Raw genomic sequence first — 15,160 nt, 5'->3', positions numbered from 1 at the left:
GCCGGAACAATTAGTCATATAGGAGGGATGAGATGACATTTTCACTCCCAAACTTTTCTGGTATAAAAGGGCCACTCAGTGAGGGTCTGACAGTAAGTGTGAGAAAATTGGCAATAAAATCACCTATCTGCACAGATTTTCGGAAGTCCAAAATGATTAGGTAAAAGGCTACGTTTTTCTGCAAAGAAAAATGTTGAATTTTTATATGCTGTTTTACTTATTTTTGCCTACATGAGACTAAATTTTGATTGTGATTTTTTCTACTTTGCAGCTCATTAAAACTCAATCTCATCCTAGTTCTGTCGCTGTCCACAATGCATGTGTTTTGGTGTTATCCAGTTCCATCTTCTAAGGTAAGGATTTGCCTCCATTTTAGATACTTAAATAGATAACTAGAATGGTAAAGCATGTAAATTCCAAATACTTGCAAGGAACATGTGACAGAAAAGTAATTTCCTTTATTATTAGAGTTCTCAATGGGAAAAAGTCAGCAGATTGATGACGTTAGTAAAAGAAAATATTTGTGTGACAAGTAATACTGGACTATATTCAAATTTGTTTTGAATTATTTAGGGTTTGCTCCTGCAAAGGGAAATATTCATTTCAATATAAAATAATGTGGTTTTTTTGCCAATGGCAATTTATTTATTCCACATGCATTCATTCATAATCAAAGTGAACACCTAACCATGGAAACTGTATTAAAAATAAAGTGGTCATTTTTCAAAAACAGTTGAATTTTTTTCAGATGCAGAATATAGATAAAATGTTAGATCTAAATAAAATATCACATAAAATATTAATTCATATATTTATTGGAGAATATTGATTGAGCTCCTATGTTCATTGAACTGTTCAAGACATTCAGAAAATAAATATCTTTCTTTGGAATATTTAATACTATTTCTACATCATATTTCAGTTGTTTTTATGTCAGTATTTTGTTTACAATTTTAAAATACCTTTTGTCATTGACGGCATTTTGAACTTTAACTTTTTTTCACTAAAAATCTATCACATTATAATTACTGAAATCAATGTGATTTATGAAACTACTTTTAGGATAAAAGGATGTCACATAAATCCTAAATGATAAAATTATGTCCAAACATAATGATTTAGTTATTTATATTATTGACCTTTTCACTAATCTTCGCATCTGTCATTTTTCTATTTCTTGTTTACTTAATATAGCTTCCTTTTTTTGGTTTTACTCTTATGAGCATTCAACATGAATTTAGTCATCAATTCTTTAAGACACCACATTGATCAAGCTGATGAGTCACAATCCATAAATTGGTATATTTTCTCAAGTGTCTTCCTAATTACTTTTTGTTCTTTCCCCAAAGGTTTACTCATGACGTTTCTGTTGAATAACAGACTCTTCTCTGTAGCTTTTTAAAAAGAATTTAAGAATGTACTTTGTTCTAAAATACTTATGAGACTTCCTTGTCCATAAATGAAATGTTTCTCCTTTCGTTGCATTTTCCTTTTTTCTATTTTTGCATGTGACAGTTTTGTTCCTGTTATTACCTAGTCCTGTAGTAAGAGTGTGGATGCTATTCATGCTAATTCGATTGCTTAGGGTGAATGATTATGAGGGCAGAAGACACATAGTCTTTTATAGTATTTGTTGCGAACGTCACTGAGTCCATTAACCAGGCAAATATACAACCTTATTATGTTAATGAGTCCGCCCTGGCAAGGGCTGCCTTCAATGACCAGCAAAGTGCATCAGTGTCTTTTTAGGGATGTTTCAGGAATCTCATAACCAGAACTGATACATTCCTTTTGCAGTATAAAGGTGGCATCATGAGTATTTCTGGAAAGAACTGGCTTGCTTCCCTTCCTGCAATGACTCAGAGGCCCGTCCCTGCTGGGGATTTTAAATAGAAGGCATTCTATCTACCATGTTTAGATTTCCTCCATTAACACACGGAAAAACACGTAGCAGTTGTCCGACTAAGAGTGTTTGATTGGTTTTCTCATGACCAGTATTTTGGAAACTCTCTGACCAAACTCTCTGAGATGAAAAAGGGAGAAAAAAACCCCAATTTCTTTTTTCCCCAGAGGCCAGTGAGAGTGATTTGTCTGGGATGCACTGAATCTTCAGTAAACCACCCACTCGTGGGTGAAGAATTACAGGGAACGCTTTATGCCCTCTGGCCCCATTTCAACTTCCAAATACAGTAACCTGAGACCACACTTGTTTTCCTGCACCTAGATAGAAAAAAAAAGTCTGAGTTTTGCATTTTAGTACGTCTCTTTATTGATAATAAAAGCACTCACTTTCCTTTTCCTCTTGTAGTTCTAGTCTAGTTGAGAAACCTAAACTTGGAGTCAGATGCGTTGAAAATAACAGTATCTACTTCACAGAGCTTTGTTCAGGAGTAGGACAAGAGGATGCCCATAACGCAAGCAGCATACAGATCATGGATAAATCTGTGTTTTGCCTTATTGGTGAAATCTGTATTAGCCTCTTATCAGTGTGTTATAATTCTTCTGAAACCATGCACGAGGGAAAACATGACAAGTGTTGATGATTCGTACGCAAACCCTGGGGCAGAGCTACCTCTTGGAATCTCCAGCCCTGCGACACAGGGCATGCACCTTTGGTCTTGTACTTAGTTTGTTTTCTGCAAAATATGGGGTTGAACTTCAGGTTCCTGAAGGCCAGTTTGAACTCTAAGATGGCAGATCTATTTCTTCCACCACTAAGTGCCCTACACTCTCCTACACTATCCAGGCCTCGAGCCACTGATGAGGACCTGAAGTGAAGTCAGAAGTTGAAGATGCTGTTGTTCAAGTAGGAAGACATCCTTATGGGGAAACTTGGCAAATGGCCCAGGACAGGCCCCAGGAGAAAGGTGGTTCTGATTGACACCTACAGTTTGATCCTCATGGATTGTTTTTCTAAGTCAATTTTAAAAATGATTCCCAGGGCTAATTAGTGCTGCTTGAAATATTCTTTATAAAATAACAGCAACAAGATGACTTATGTGTAGTGCCTGATGTAAATACAGAATAGCAGCAAGTATATAAGCAGTGTAAAAATTAGACAAGTAGGTAGATCACGCCAAATAATATTTTGTATCTTGTTAAAGTAGATTATTGTTTTAGCAAAACTTCTGCCTTTAAGATGATGGACGTATTGGATTTATCGCCATAAGATTTTGAAAGTTGTTACTGTTGAAATACACTTTTAACCCTAAGGCTGTATTCTCTTTCTCCTCCCCGATCTGAATGGCCAGGTGTCTGGAAAATCTGATTACTTTCTCATTCTGCTGAACAGCTGCCCAACCAGATTGGACAGGAGCAAAGAACTAGATTTTCTAAAGCCAATTTTGGAGAAGATGTTTGTGAAAAGGTCCTTTCGCAATGGAGTTGGCACAGGGATGAAAAAAACTTCCTTTCGAAGAGCAAAATCATGACTAAGTGTGCAAAGGACTCCGGGAATTAATCTCAAATTGTAGAGTGTGACTGACATGCTCAAAGTCCATCGTCTCCTTATCATTGAGTGTTGGCATGCTCTTGATTCTCAAATATTTTTCCTCTCCTAACTGGTACAGAGTAAATTGTGTAAAAAAAGAAAAAAATAATAAGCCTGTCTCAAACTTCCACTTGTGAGAGAAAAAACGATTTATGTGGTCCATTAGTAACTTTTTCCCGAATGAGATGGACACTTTTGCTTTGGTTTTAACTTGGCCAGAATGCATGAGCATGTTGACAGTCATCACAATTGTATGATTTTTTTTTCCTGCCTATAATATCATAACATGAATACTGCGATATTTGTTTTTCTTTTTAATACCATTTTCTCAAATGACTTAACAGGCCCAATTCCGGGGGGGGGGGATGTGCTATTTCTGTTTCTAAGGGGCTTGTGAAGTTAACCAACATTAAGGTGAATGGTACAGCTGTATCCATCAATCAATTAATTGAAACCAAGAACAAACATTGCCAGAGCCCTCTAGATGTCATTCTTGTCTCCCTTTTCCTATTCCAAATATACTTAGCTATAGGGTGTTGTTTTGTTGTCTTGTCTTGGAAATTTGTTGCCTTTTAAAATCTTTAAACACAGAAATGCTGCCAGTAACAACAACAACAGAGACTGACAGTGCCCTGTGTTGTCGGGGCAACCGTTTGGAAATCTATTCCCCAAACTGTGCTGATTAACGCCCTCTCCTTTCCCCCATTCTTCCAGGAAAGACCCCCCACTTTTGGCATTGAAACTCCTGACACTGCTTTTTAAAAAGGGTAACACGACATTGGTTGACGTGTTATTTCAAATGCATAACATTAATATACATCTGTTCACTCATATTGGATTCTGTAGCACACTAAGGGTGTTCGCTGTAAGCCACACACAGCTCCTAGACTGGGGGCAGCGGAAGCCTCAGGATGACCTGTCCTTAGTCATCAGCTTCGGATAGAAGCACAATCTTCAGAAAACAGTACTCATAGTGAGCTGGTCTCACAGTAACTATCTAGGTCCACACAACCAAATCAGTTTCTACACAAAGCAGTCTTTACACTTGCCATATTGTTGGTGATGTGCCAAGTGCCCACTGAAAGAAACAGAGGCCCCTAAAGGTCTTCTGTGGTTTGTTGCTGACTTCTATGAAAACAAGTGGTTTCACAGTTGTGGGGTGTGCTTATTTTACTCTTATTATACAGATTCGTCCTAAGTATTGGGGGATGAAGTAACACAGATCATGCAAATGCAAGTTATGGGAAGGAGCATTTATTTTAAGGATCAGGGAACTTCAGGGAAACACATTTTGGGAAGCACAGAGGAGCTTGGTAGAAGTAGAAGCCATCAGGTAGCAGCCCTGCCCTCCGGGGTCCCTTGTGCCCTTCTAGCTGCGTTTTCTTCCCTGCAAATCGGATGGTCTGCAAGACCTTTGTTTCTGCTGTCCCATAACTTCCATCTGCCTGGGACTTTGTGTTGCTCTATAGGGCCTCACAACATCAGGCCCAGAACCTCCCCCAGGCCAGCATCTTTGATTTCCCTTTGGGGTTAGGGATCCACTCCTGGTTCTCTCTGCAGAAGCCAGAGATGCAGGCAGGGTCTTGTGTCTGTGACTGCTGCATGGTCTGTGGCAGGGCAGACCCCTACGAAGGGGTATGAGAGAGCAGGAAGAGGAGGACATTGCTCATTCTGCTGCATCATCCACTGCACCCTCACTGTTCCCTGGATCCAAGGCCACACACGTGGCCTTCCAGTCTGGTCCTTCTTTCAGCGGATGCTTGATGTATAGGAAAGCCAGATATACCCTTCAATAATTTTTAAACAGTCTGCTTAAACGAATCCATATTTTCTTTCTAAGATCACCTCCTTCTCCCCATCAGTGTTCCCCTAAAGACACACACATGCACAGGAACACACACCAGAAGGGGCAGCTATGGGCCGAGTTTCTAGATGCAAAGGCATGGCCTTGAGTCTTGATGCAAACATGGACTGTGGGCATCCGCAAGGACAAACAGGTGGGGATACAGGGTGTGGGTGGCACTGGGAGAGGAAGAGCTAGCTCAGGATGGGCGTCCTCCACCTGCTCCTCTGCTGCTCCCTCATCTGCTCATGGGCCTGGTCCTTTCTCAGTCACGGTCACATTAGCAGTGGCCCTGGCATCTTCCCCCACCAGCAGCCACATGAGAGGTCATACCAGCCCACTGCCATCCCTTCAGCGGCACCGTGGCCCCTGTCTCTGTTCCCAGGGGCAGATGGGAGACTTCTGTGCAAGTGTTGAAATGAGAGATCAGCCCAGCAGTGCTCCAGGTCTTGGCGTAGGATCTGGAGGCATTTCCCATATCCATTAATGACATCCAGTTGCCTTCCTGCTTGGTGGCCACACAAGTGGCTGAAGTCATTGAGATTTTAAAGAAATATTTGAAATCAGAAACAAGCAAAACCCTTCAAAGTGGATGTACCTTTAATTCTTTTTTAACCCCCAAAAATCATTCCGTTTCCCACTTCTCCCTGTGTATGTGGACACAGATGCAGTGAAGTCCTCAGGCAATCCTTGTGTCCTGCCACTATGGCCTCTGCCACTATGTTTTCTGCCATTTACTGCCACTATGGCCTCTGCCTTTGTTCCTATGAGGTGGCTTTAAACATCTAAGCCATCAGCCTGTGGCAGCACCACTCTCCTTACCCTCGGCCCCGAAACTGGAGTTCTCTCGGAGCATCTGCAAATGCGGCAAAGGGCTCTGCAGCACCGTGAGGTTTCAAGGGTAACATGCACAGTGCTTCCAATAAAGTGTGCAAAATATGACAGAAGTTTGTCAGGGAAATTGGCGTTTCTTATCTGCCTAACGTTATTGGCAGGGAAGCTAATTAGATAGGCTGATAGGCGTTATTTACTCCTGTGGAGTAGAACGCGAGTTACTGCATTAATAAGCTCATGGTGACTGTGGTGTCAATGAGGCATCTGGTGTACAGAAAAGATTGTTATTTCAGGAGAATCTTCCTAATTTTCTATTATTTGCATTTATATGGATTGACTGGAATAATAAAACACCAAAAACATAATTGGAAAAATTCACTTCCCACTTCTAGATCTAACATATCATTTTAACCTCAGGGGGAAAAAGGCCTATGAAAAACTATTTGCACTCCAAAAATCATAGCAGATGAAAAGCTGGTAGGCAAGAGCATTTTCTTTCTGAAGAAAAATTGCACCTCTTGCTAAAGTTTTAGGAATAAAATGTTTAAGAGCAAGGCCTGCTCTCAAGGCTGCATTGGCAGGTAGGAGAGTGACTTGGGGTGACAGGGGGCAGTGATGAGAGAGGGCCCTGGTGACCCTCTACCCTCCAACACCAAGGTTGCTGCTGGGGGCCTGAATTTCACTTTTAGTTCTGGATGCATCAGGCAAAGCTTTGGAAGCCCTTGGACTGCAAGCATCCCAAGGGATGAATAATCTTTTAGTCAATTTTGGCCAACTCTACCTGAATGTGATTGATCTTCATGTTCTATCTGGAGAGATTTTATTGGAAGAGAAGGAAAAGAACTCATGAGGGCCACGATACCTGGAGAGAGAGAATGCTGGTGTGGAGGAGGAGAGTGCAAAGGGAAGCTTAGGAGGCAAGATACCAAAGGCACCCAGGCCACATGAACTGTACTTGAATCCTGAGGTCCTTGTTCACTCAGTGGTGCCACCTTGCTCAAGCTTCTGGAATCCTTTTGAGCCCAAGTTTCATCATCCATAAAATGGAGCCAGTATTACTGACATTAGGAGATTTTTCATTTATTAATTAATTTATTTGACAAATATTTATTGAGAACCTTCTGTGTTCTTGGTACTAGGAATGCAGCAGTGAAGAAAATAGAGCCCAATTATTGGGTTGGGATGGGTGATGGAGTTAGAGAAAATAAGTATATATTTAATATATAATCCTATATATGCGTGTATATATAAGTGTGTGAATGTACATAGTATTTCGGATGGTGATAAGGAGAAACAGTAAGGAAGGGGGAGCTGGAGTATTGTGAGGTGGAGATGGGGATGCGATTTCTGATTCAGCAGTCAGTTAAGGGATCTCTGAGAACTGCGAGAATCCCAGTTTCCTGGCTTGCAGTGAGCAGGGTGAGGGTGGAGAGAGATGGCACCTTACAGGTAGGAGGGCTTCTGTGTGGCCTTGCAGGACTTTTATTTTTCCTCTGAGTGACAGAGGAAACCACTGGAGGGTTTTTAAGCAAAGAAATGACATCATCAAATGTATTTTTGGTTTTCGTAAATTCCGAAGAATGAAAAATACGCACCTAGCAGGTTTCAATAAAAGTAGGAGAAATTCGTTGTGTGAATGACATCCGGCAACATGGATTCCCTCCTTCCTTACCTGCTTTGCAATTCTGTCCTGAGAAGTAATTAAGCTGCGATGTGAAGCCCTGGATTGGGCCAGGACCCTGGGACTGGAATGCGGCTGCTCTCCAAGGTGCTGAGGGGATTTGGGGCAGTAGAGCAGGTTCCTGGCCCATCGTCTGAAACTGGTCTTGAGGCTAGAATGCCACGCCCCTGGATTATTTTTCATGTGTGAATGAGGAACATTTTGTTCTCACAAGTATCTACTGAGATTGTCATAGACATATCCCCCATTATTTTTTGGAGGGATGCATGTTGTGATGGTTAATACTGAGTGTCAACTTGATTGGATTGAAGGATACAAAGTATTGACCCTGGGTGTGTCTGTGAGGGTGTTGCCAAAGGAGTTTAACATTTCAGTGGGCTGGCAAAGGCAGGCCCACCCTTAACCTGGGTGGGCACCATCTGGTCAGATGCCAGCACAACTAGAATATAAAGCAGGGAGAAAAATGTGAAGGAGAGACTGGCCTGGCCTCCCAGACTACATCTTTTTGCTGTGCTGGATGCTTCCTGCCCTTGAACATCAGACTCTTCAGTTTCGGGACTTGGACTGGCTCTCTTTACTCCTTAGCTTGTAGAGAGCTTGTTGTGGGACCTTGTTGTCGTGTGAGTTAATACTTAATAAATTCCATACATATATTAGTTCTGTCCCTCTAGAGAACCTTGACTAATACACATGAGTATGGGTGGAAAGTCTGTGGGTTAAGGCTCAAGCAAAGAAATAAAATAATATAAAATAATAGGATTTCTACTCTTGCACCTGAATTTTTAGGGTGCTCCTCTCTTTTTTTTCTGTTGGTTATTTATTTCTAATGCTAAATCCTTAAAAAACAAACAGAGAGGTCTGCTATAAAATTTCTACTGCAAACATTCATCCCATTCATCTTTGAGTACTTGCAGTAAGAGATCAACATTTTAGGGAAGGGAAATCTGAAAACAATTCGATTTCATCTCCCACATGCAGTAAGGCTGAGAATATGGCAATTTGATATAAAAGGCCTGTTCCTACACTCAATATTCTCATCTCTCCTTTTGTCCCATCAGAAAATAATAGTGAGGGTCCAGGAGCCTCCCTTCCACTCTTTCCCTCCTGAACTCCTTGTTGTTAATGTTCAGACACACTCATATGGTGAGGAAAGAGGCAGACTTCTCTGTTGGTGGAAGATTTTGGCTTGACTTCTCCTTTATGGGGTAAAGATGGTCTTTTGGTTGACCGTGATGGCTCTTTCAGGGCTGTCTGGGATGGAATCTCACCTGTGTTTCTCCTCTTCATGTGGGCTGTGCACACTTTCAACTTCCTCCAGTGACACCTTCCCCCAAGCCAGGTGCGCAGGTTTTCTGAGCAGCTGACCCCACCAGCTTAGTGTTTGTCCCCAGCTTGCAAGGTCATTCTCATGCTTGCCTTACACTAAGGGAGATGAAAGGCAAGATGCCTCTCCTGGAGTGCAAACCATGGTGGTGCCACAGATGCAGCCCTTGCAGCCCAAACATCCTTCTCCAGAATAATAAAGACCAAGACTGGGTCCTGCAGGATCATTCCATCTGCTGGGCCTTGCGCCTATGAGCTCCATCTTGCACTGTGCATTGTTTAGTGTGTCTGAGCCTCTGGCTGGCACCTACCTGGCTGACATCTGCCTATCAAGTTTTAAATCCAGCTAATGCCCTTTATGGAGAAACTTTGCCAAGGAATCTAACCCAAGGAGACAAGTGAGACTCAACATGTGGTTACCAACTGGCTCCTCCTCAATGTTCACCTAATTTCCACTTGACAGGTCTGAAGTTGCTGCCAAGTGCTTTCCATATAGTGTCACATTTGCCCCTCCACAGCCGTGTGAGGGGCACTGGGGTGTTCTTAGTCTTGTGTGCAGACAAGGAAACTAAAGCTTAGACAGATGCAGTGATTTTCTTGAGGTCACATATCTGGTAAGTGGCAGGTCTGCCTGGCTTCAAAGCTGGTGCTCTGTGATCTGTGATGTCCAACTACCCACAGTATAATCTCAAGGCTAGTTGGGGGGAAAATTTGCTTCCAAGCTCATGTGATTGTTGGCAGAACTCATTTCTCTGTGGCTGAAAGCCTGAGTGCCTCAGTTTTTTTGCTGGCTATTGGCAGGAGGCCACCTCAGTTCCTAGAGGTTGCCATCAGTTCTTTGCCACATAGGTACCCACTGTGACTGCTAGCTTCACCAACACCATCATGAGGGAGAATCTTCTAGCAAGAGGGGTGCTGTAATCTTAGGTAACATCATCATGAATGTGACATCTCATCACCTTTGCTGTATTCTAACGGCTAAAATCAAGTCACTGGTCCTGCCCACACTCAAGGGGAGGAACTTAAACAAGGGAATGGACACGGGGACATAAAGACCATGGGGGACACTGTGGAGTCTGTCCAGCACTGACATTAAGAGTGGCCACCTCAGCTATGGGAGAAGACCATCCCATGCTGGAACAGAGCCCTAAGAAGTGAGATCCATACCAAATTTGACTAGTACGTGAGCAACACCTACAAAAAAGAATCTGTTAGGTGTTAAACCACAAGTATATGTGTTATATTAGTCCGTTATCACACTGCTAATAAAGACATAACTGAGTCTGGGTAATTCATAAAGGTAAGAGAGTTAATTGACTCACAGTTTAGCATGGCTAGGGAGGCCTTAAGAAACTTACAATTATGGCAGAAGGGGAAGCAAACATGTCCTTCTTCACAGGGCAGCAGGAAGGAGAATGAATGCACAATGAAGGGGGAAGACCCTTATAAAACTGTCAGATCTCGTGAGAACTAACTCACTATCTTGAGAATAGGATGGGAAAAACCGCTCCCGTGAATAAATTATCTCCCACCAGATCCCTCCCACAACAGATGGGAATTATGGGAGCTACAATTCAAGATGAGATTTGGGTGGGGACACGGACAAACCATATCACACATGTAAGCAAGCTTCTCCTTCATAGGGCTTGTCTGTGTCCCTGCGTGCTATAGAACAACCTTGAGGCTCAGACTTAGATTCTTTTAGGGCCTAAACTCATATAAATAATTGTGCTATTGTAGTCCTACTATGTGCCAGTCACTGGTTGAAGAGTTTACACATGGTTTCATTCAATTTCCATAACAACTCTAAAAATACAACAAAATACCTTTTAGGTAGATACTCTTATTAGCCCCATTTCACAGATAAGCCACTAGGTACAAAGAGGTTAAGTTCTCTGCCCAAGGTCATGTAGCTTGTGAGCAGTAAAGCCACGTTGGGAACCCAAGCAGTCTGACTCCAGTATATGAATGTGTCCCCAGCCCAGTGTCTGAAGCCTTTACCTTACTTGAGTGTCCCAACGTTTGAATGGCACAGGTTGGTTAAGAAAAGCTGGCTGCATTTGATTACAGGAGAGACAGGGTGCAGAGTAAGTAAACAGAAATGGCAGAAAGGACACAGTGAGGGGAAACCAAGATGTCTTAGAAATTTTCAAGATATATTTCCTGTGGTGAAATGTATTCCCATGGGAAAGAACAAAGGAGCAATTAGAAAATGACTGGACCCAGTTCAAACAGAAAATTATGAAATTATAAAGAAGCTGACCTTGCACTTGGTAAACACTGATACAACATTGTAAGGTAACTCTTCTGTAAAGAATGGATCTGCGGTGTCTTGCCATCTACAACAGTAAATGCACTAAAAGTTTTACTGGAAAAGACAGCCTGCGGGGGGTTTGTAACTCTTGTTCCCCTGTCCACGATGGGACTCCATGCATCCTTGGGCAAGCAGGTTAGTACTCATCAAAGTGAATTACGGTCACTGCCAAAGGATGACACTAGTTAGAATCCTGCTTCCTGCAACCATGATGGAAACTCTCCAGGTATATAAAAGAATTATGGGTTAAGATTCCTTTATAGTCTTTAAGAAGCAAGATCTGCAGCTCAGAGCTGGTGCATTGCGTTCTCTCCCAGACTTCTCTGGGATTTGGTAACCCAGGCCGGATATGTGGTCAAATCATTTTACAGGGTCTCACATTTCCTGGGATTTATAAGCACCGGCTTTACAGTCAGACATACCTGCGCTCAAATGGCATACCACTTAACAAGGTCCATGACTGTGGCCATGTTCCTGGACCTCTCCAAGCCTCAGTTTCCTCATCTGTAAAATGGGACTCAGTGACATCCCAATGGGGCTGTAGTGAGATATAAGAGAAATAGTACATGTTATGCACTCAACCCAGTGCTTGATCCCATGTGAGTGCTCCATAAATGGCAGCCAGAGTCACAGCAGGGGTATTATGAACATTCCAGTTTAACGCTGAATCAAAAGTTGGCTATATAACTCATACTTATAAATTAAATCAGTTAAGAATAGAGGCAGATAATACTTGCTGATAATGGAAATATAGATTAGATATTATTCTGAGTATATTGCTAAGCTAATATAGATGCTGGTATGGCTGAGTCCCAAGGGAAAAATTCTATATTTTTTAGAAATGGTGTGGCCAATAGTGTAAATTAATTGCAGCACATTGAGAGATGAATATACAAACGGGCAATAGTCAGACCATGCAAAACGATGCACACCCACGAGGCTGCAGCAGCGAGTTCAGGAAGCCAATCGCTGCAGTAATGGGCTCCGAACAGCCAGGATGTGGTCAATGACTGCCAGCATTCCCAATTCCCTCCCCCTGCCCCCAACTTCTAACTCAGAACCAGCAGAAAAAGCCAAATATGTTCTCCAACCAATTATATACGATGTCTTACTTCACATTACTCCACCTGCAGTTTCCCCACACCAATAACCTGCCAGTATATCACACTGGAAGCCATTCCGTTTTTCACTACGAAACTTTCCAGCTCCCCCGCTTGCCTTCAAATCTCTGCCAAACGCAAGTGATGATGCCTGACCCTTGCCATAGAAGTTCTGAATGCATAGCCTCTCTTTGTCCTAATTTGGGTGCTCTTTAGTTGTGGAACACTAATATGGTAAAAGTGGCACACAGCAAGACCAACGTCACAGGAACTCTCCAGTGAAAGTCACAATCTTTTAGTATAAAAAGATTAAGTAGTGTTTTTCTTAAATAAAGGCAGTTGTATTAATGACTCTTACTGTAAATTTAAAAGTCAGACAGTTAGAAAATTTACACTAAGAAAGGACAAAGAAGTAAAAATGTAACCCCTATCTCTCTCCCCATGGAGAACCATCCTCATGCATTCAGATACCTTTGTGATGTGGGTGGGAGTATGCGTGTGTGCACACACACACATACTTTTTAATATATAAACGTGATTATAAAATTCTCATTCTGAAATCCAAAATATTGATGGATATCTTTCCAGGTCGAAGAATGCTGAAATACAGCATTGTGCTGAACATCTGTATGATATTCAGTTGAATGGATATATCATACTTAACTAAGCTATCCTCTATTAATAGACATTTAGATTATTCACAGCACTATGCTAACGGGAAGATTGCTACAAATGTATACTACTACACATCTGTCCTCTGGTTTTATAATGATAGAATGCTAGAAGTGGGAAAGCTGGTCAACGATTATACACATTTACAATCTCAACACTTACTGTAACTTGCCCCCCAGAACAGTCATATCACTATAGGAACACTGAACATTGTCTACCTTTTTCAATTTTGCCAATAGGTTAAGTAAAAAGCAATATCACATTCTTGTTTGAATATGCACTTTTTCATTATGAGTAAGAACAAACATTTGTACACACACACACATGCACACTTGGAATTCTTTTATAAATTGCTTTTTCATGTATTTGGTCCATTTTTCAGCTGGGCACCTTTTCTTACTGATGTTAAAACTTCCTGATGTAATTGGATATTAGCATTTTTGTCACATTGGTAATTATATCTTGCATTGTTTGTGTTTGCCTTGCAAATATCTTTCTTTCTTTCTTCTTTACAGTTTCTGGTTATTGGGTCATGGGAAAGAAAATATGTTCCCATTTGAAGATAAAAGGTTTTAAGGTTTTATTTAAATCTCTGTTCCAGGACAGTATCACTTATTGGGTGAGATTATATCAAGCGAAGCGCGTTTCATATATTAATCCCTTTTGGATATTTCGAGTGTCCTTCTGCAGACTTCTCATGTAAATAAGTTTCTTGAGTATACAGTTTTCAGACTTGCATTTTTTTCTGTTAAAATATTATAGACATTTTATTGTTCCATTTTATCCTGCAGTCTTATGTTGTTGAGGAGACATTCTACCCAATCTTTTATTTTTTATTTTTGCTTATAAACCACCTGTTTCTTTTTATTGAATATTTATAAGTTTGTTTTAGTTATTTTGAAGTTTAGTAATCTTACCAGGATAAATTCCAGTATTTATTGTTCCCTAATAATATTCTAGGTCATGGTACATTTCTTGAAAGTCCTTTTCTCTTGCATTTTTATTATTAATTCCATTGGCACATTCTCTATTCTATCATATTCTCTAATTCATGGAACCCAATATCATCTCTATTGTCATCACATTTTGATCATTTTCTAAGTCTGAATTACCCCCCAAAACAGATAATGAGCAAAACCTCATGGAACCGTTTGTTTGGAATCCAATTCCAGGACAGCAAGGATGAAAGAACAACGGCAGTGAACGAAGCAAAGGAAAAGGCAAAGCAAAAGCAAGGTGCATTCCTGATTTGGTCTCACATCCATAGAAGACAGCTCGTGTTCCGCGGCTTCAGGGACCACTGTGTCCTGGAACAGTTCATCAGGCAGCGCGGGTGGAGGTCCAAATCATTTGTCACCAAGTCTTTGGTAACATTTGTCTGCTTGCTCCTTTCCATCCAAGTTTACCACAGGGTTCACCACCTGCTCCTTCATACTGGGTTGTGCTACCTGAGCCCTCCGGCAGCTGCTGGGCAGTCGGAGTCCTCGTCCCAGCGCATGATGCTTCATCTGAGCCTGGAGTTCATGGGAGGAGAAGGGGGTTAGATGCAGATGTAAGCCTAAGCCTGTGGTATTAGGAGAAATGCCTGAGGTCCTGACCTGGGGCCAGGTGTGTGTGTTGGTTGTACTGTGTGTGTGGCTGCAGCCCCTGATGCAGGTTGTCTTCACTGCGGGGCAGGGCAGCCTCCCTGCTGAGGCTCCCCAGGGGGTCCAGAGGTGTGCAGCCCAGACAATCTGGGAGGCTTAAATGTCGGGCACCCGAACAGTAATTTTCTCTGTCATTTTTTTTGTTTCTTTGTCTTCTGCCTCTATGTTACCTGTGACTGTTCAGTCCTGTCCTGAATGTTATTGAATTGGTTTCTGCAGTGTCGATTCTGGTAACTGCAGCTTCTAAAACATTTGGG

At 41.7% G+C, this 15,160-nt stretch overlaps 1 protein-coding gene across 1 annotated transcript; it reads left to right on the top strand.

Annotated features, from left to right (window-relative positions):
• Positions 1–266: 266 nt before the first annotated feature.
• On the top strand, positions 267–12,197 carry NPS (neuropeptide S; the record flags this gene model as incomplete). Its single annotated transcript, XM_021942978.2, has 2 exons — positions 267–353; positions 3,252–12,197. Coding segments are annotated over 2 exons (267 nt in total), but the record flags the coding sequence as incomplete, so codon positions are not given.
• Positions 12,198–15,160: the final 2,963 nt, after the last annotated feature.

This window comes from Papio anubis, chromosome 11 (assembly GCF_008728515.1).
Source record: "Papio anubis isolate 15944 chromosome 11, Panubis1.0, whole genome shotgun sequence".
Classification (NCBI taxonomy): domain Eukaryota; kingdom Metazoa; phylum Chordata; class Mammalia; order Primates; family Cercopithecidae; genus Papio; species Papio anubis.
Note: the sequence above shows the minus strand (reverse complement) of the source record. Positions and strands in the feature narration are given on the sequence as shown.